Here is a 3,606-nt window from a genome sequence, read left to right as displayed (position 1 = left end):
ACATGATGAAATGAACACCTTACCTTACCGAACACGCTGACAAAATTTTACACAAATCTTTAAAATAACATGGCCGCCACGAGCTGTCAAAATCACGCCGTCCCTATTGGTAGACGCTGTAAATATATATGATATCCATTGATGTTTGACGATGAATATCTCCTAAATGCGTAACTGAATCGAAAAACTATAAGAGACCATTATGTAGAGCAGTAAATTTCCTACAAGACTATGACCTTTCCGATTTGTAGGTATTTTTTTTGTCATTGAGTTACAAAGTTCATAAGAACAAAATTTTTTAAATAATCAGACTTCAACTGTTACAATCTTTGAAACAGTTAGATTCACGAAAAAATCGTAATCTATGAAACGATATTTTTTCAAGTAGTTGTAAGCGAGATTTATATTTTTCTATCTGTTAATAACAAAAAATAGATAACTGTAAGGCGAAAACCTTCCCAATACAATTAAGAATTCATACTTGGAGAGACATTCTTAGAGATGCCTAAGAACCTATGTTTCAGAGAACCAAGCGAAAAGAATGTTTCACATGACTCACCCTACTGTACGTGTACCAAAATTTGGTCCGTCTGTCTGTCAGATGTAGTAATGAGTAACAGCTAGTATTGCTTATAAAATCTTTCCTGCTTGGTAAAATAGCCCAAAAAAAGATACATACATATGTTCATTGTTCAAATAGTTGATGATAAACTTATAATTGAACAAAAAATTACCAATTGCAATAATAAATTTCATAATGCTCATAATCCCAAGAACATATTGGAAATGTATAAATAAAATTTTTGAAAAATAAATTAAAATTTTTTTTTTATAATAGGTAAATGGTTTTTAGCATAAATAAGTGTTTTAATTTTTGTTTACATAAGAATATTGAAGAAAAATTTTGCATAATATATGAACTTAGTAGATAAGCTAAAAACTCATCTTGCTTCCACTTTGAGGCTCGCTTTGAACTGTGATACTTATGTACAATATGCTATTACTTGTAATTGTTGCACCCAGTCAGGTTTTACTGTAGTTGATATGAATATTTTATGCATTATTACTTCGTTTGTATTGTTTATAATATTATTTTTCTGAATGTTGAAAAGTGTATTTCTAATTGACTTGTGAAAAAGTTTTTAGATATGCTAATAAATATGTATGTGCATATGTACACTCTCTCTTATACGAATATGTACAAGTATGCATTCTGTATATAAGTGAGTAACTTAATATGTAAATTGGCAAATCAAATGGATGTATATAAAATTTTACGCAAATTACACTTACATACATATATATGTACAAGTATTATATATATTTATATATATATATATGTCTGTAGTATGTATGTATCTCTAGTACTACGTTAATCAGCATGCTATGTATTTGTATACCGAAAGTAAACAACATAATTTTTAGCAACCAAATAAACTTAGCGGAATAAGAGCGGAAGATAAGTTGCAAACTGAAACAGTTGAATTGCAAAGTTTGCCTGCCGTCTGGCAAATTGTAAACTCAAAGCAAAAATAGCCTGACTTGGGCCGGCTTTGTTTAGTCGACTAGTGGCAGTGTTAGCGGGAAGATGAAGTCAAGTTTAAAGCTCAGACACGCAGGCGTGATTTTGCTGGCATTGAATTGCGCCTTACTTTGCTCAGGTGATTTATAGATCTACATACATATATATACATACATACAAGTAAACGACATGTGAGAACAGTATTGTTTATGAGCTGTACAATGGCCAGTGTATCTATTGGCATTAGTGACTTTGTACTTTGTGTAGTGGGTAGTCACTGCACCCATCGAAATGTGGCATATTTGCATTGCAAATGCAACAATAACTGTCTATTTACTAGCGAGTTCTAAGAAACTGTTAAGATAAAAACACAATTAATTATAAGCCATACATGATGCTATTTTATTGCAGCGCAAGGCGGCAATGGTGGCGCCGGCGGCTGGGGTGGCGCGGCAGGCTCGCCTGGAGCACCAGGTGCACCGGGAAGCAGTGACTTTGGCTACGGCTATGCTGGTGTAGACAGTCGTGGTCATGCGTATGGCGGCGCTGGTGGTAATGGCGGCTATTATGTTGGCGGCGTGGACGACCAAGGCAGACGCTTCTCGTACAATGGTGGCGCGGGTGGTATGCCAGGCATGCCGGGCGCGCCAGGTGGTTATCCAGGTGCACCAGGCGCACCGATTGGACCCGTTGGACCAGGCAACTATCCTAGCTACTATGATCAACGCTATCGATCGTCAGCTAATGCTAAGTTTGCGCAGGCGCACTGGTTGTGGCTGCTAATGCCGTTGGTTGTGCTTTCGCGAGTTTTGTGAAATGAGTAGACATTTTTGTAGATACAATCTTTGTTAAATTTTAGTTGTATTATTTTTATTACGTTCATTTTCCTTTTCAAAACTCGCATAACGCACTAGTTTTTAATTAAATAACTAAACTTGTCTCTAAAATTAGTCACCGTATTTTATGTTTGTTGTTTTTGTTTTTGTAATCTAAAATAGAAACAATAAAATATATTTAATTGCACTGTAAACCAGTTGCGGTCTACTATTGTTGCAATTGTCGGCACTTCTCAAGGGCGGCAGCGATGACATCACGCGACGAAGTGCTACGCCCTGCTCACGTTCGGAACGTCGCTGGGATTTATGTACCTCAAATGTGTTCAATACAATTATTTGCATTTGTCATGACAATTCAGCGGGCTGGTATTTGTGTCGGCGTGGCTGTCAAATGTTTATCTCAAACGCTAATTGGCGTGCACACAGGGGCGTGCGCACTTTGCACCATTAGGGGGTTAGTGTACATTTTTACATGTGTGTATGTATATGTACTACCAAAACCATGTACTTATATTAATACACTCAGTCAATGAAATTGTTTGTAAAATGTTAGGCCCGTAAACGCTATCGTTTTAACTCGAAAGTTTTGCAAGCGAATTTTATCATTTCTCAAAAGCTGAAGCATGTGAAACAGCAAACAATTGTCTGTTGTAATATTTACTATTTTAACAACAAACAAACAAAATCATAATTCATACATTTTCAAATCGATCTCTTGAAAACTGAGGAACTAGTTCGCCGAATAAACAGACAGACAGATGGACCGACAGACAGGTTAAATCGACTCAGCTCGTCACGCTGATCATTTATATATATAATTTAGAGGAGCTCCGACGTTCGTGGCAAACTTTGTTAAGTTCATGGTATAACAGGTGGGTAGGTAGAGTGGCTGCCTGACAGCGCACTTAGGACTTTAGGAGCCCCATTGGGATACCAACAAGACTCACTCTATTGTCTCCACTCTGCACTACCCGATGCTTCTGATGAAGTTTATCACTGAAAAAAGTATTATTTCTGCAACCTCTGAAACGTCGTCAAGAAACTCTCGAAGGATAGTTGCGATTTGTTTTCTGTACAGAGCCTTGCATTGTCATAGAATATGTTTTACAGTCTCCTCTTTTTCTATCTCCTGACAGTTTCTACAAGAGTCATTGTATGGTGCACTTACTTGTAGTCTTCTGGCATATCTGCCAATTAGACAGTGACCTGTTGGCACTCCTTCTAGAGTTCTTAAGTCATTCCTTTTCA

At 36.8% G+C, this 3,606-nt stretch overlaps 1 protein-coding gene across 1 annotated transcript; it reads left to right on the top strand.

Annotated features, from left to right (window-relative positions):
* The first annotated feature begins 1,499 nt into the window (after positions 1–1,499).
* Positions 1,500–2,552, top strand: LOC106622927 (PE-PGRS family protein PE_PGRS47). Its single transcript, XM_014242268.3, has 2 exons — positions 1,500–1,661; positions 1,934–2,552. The coding sequence occupies exons 1-2, from the start codon at positions 1,589–1,591 to the stop codon at positions 2,335–2,337; spliced, it is 477 nt and encodes a 158-aa protein (XP_014097743.1). The 5' UTR covers positions 1,500–1,588; the 3' UTR covers positions 2,338–2,552.
* The last annotated feature ends 1,054 nt before the right edge of the window (positions 2,553–3,606 follow it).

This window comes from Bactrocera oleae, chromosome 5 (assembly GCF_042242935.1).
Source record: "Bactrocera oleae isolate idBacOlea1 chromosome 5, idBacOlea1, whole genome shotgun sequence".
In the NCBI taxonomy this organism is placed as follows: domain Eukaryota; kingdom Metazoa; phylum Arthropoda; class Insecta; order Diptera; family Tephritidae; genus Bactrocera; species Bactrocera oleae.
The sequence above is the reverse complement of the archived record's forward strand: the minus strand, read 5'-3'. Positions and strand labels throughout refer to the sequence as shown.

What these genes read in the sequence shown, in the direction of transcription:
- LOC106622927 (XM_014242268.3), top strand. Translation starts at nt 1,589, where the DNA reads ATGAAGTCAAGTTTAAAGCTCAGACACGCAGGCGTGATTTTGCTGGCA. An exon ending in TTGCGCCTTACTTTGCTCAG is followed by an intron (nt 1,662 to 1,933) that starts GTGATTTATAGA and finishes ATTTTATTGCAG; the next exon opens with CGCAAGGCGGCAATGGTGGC.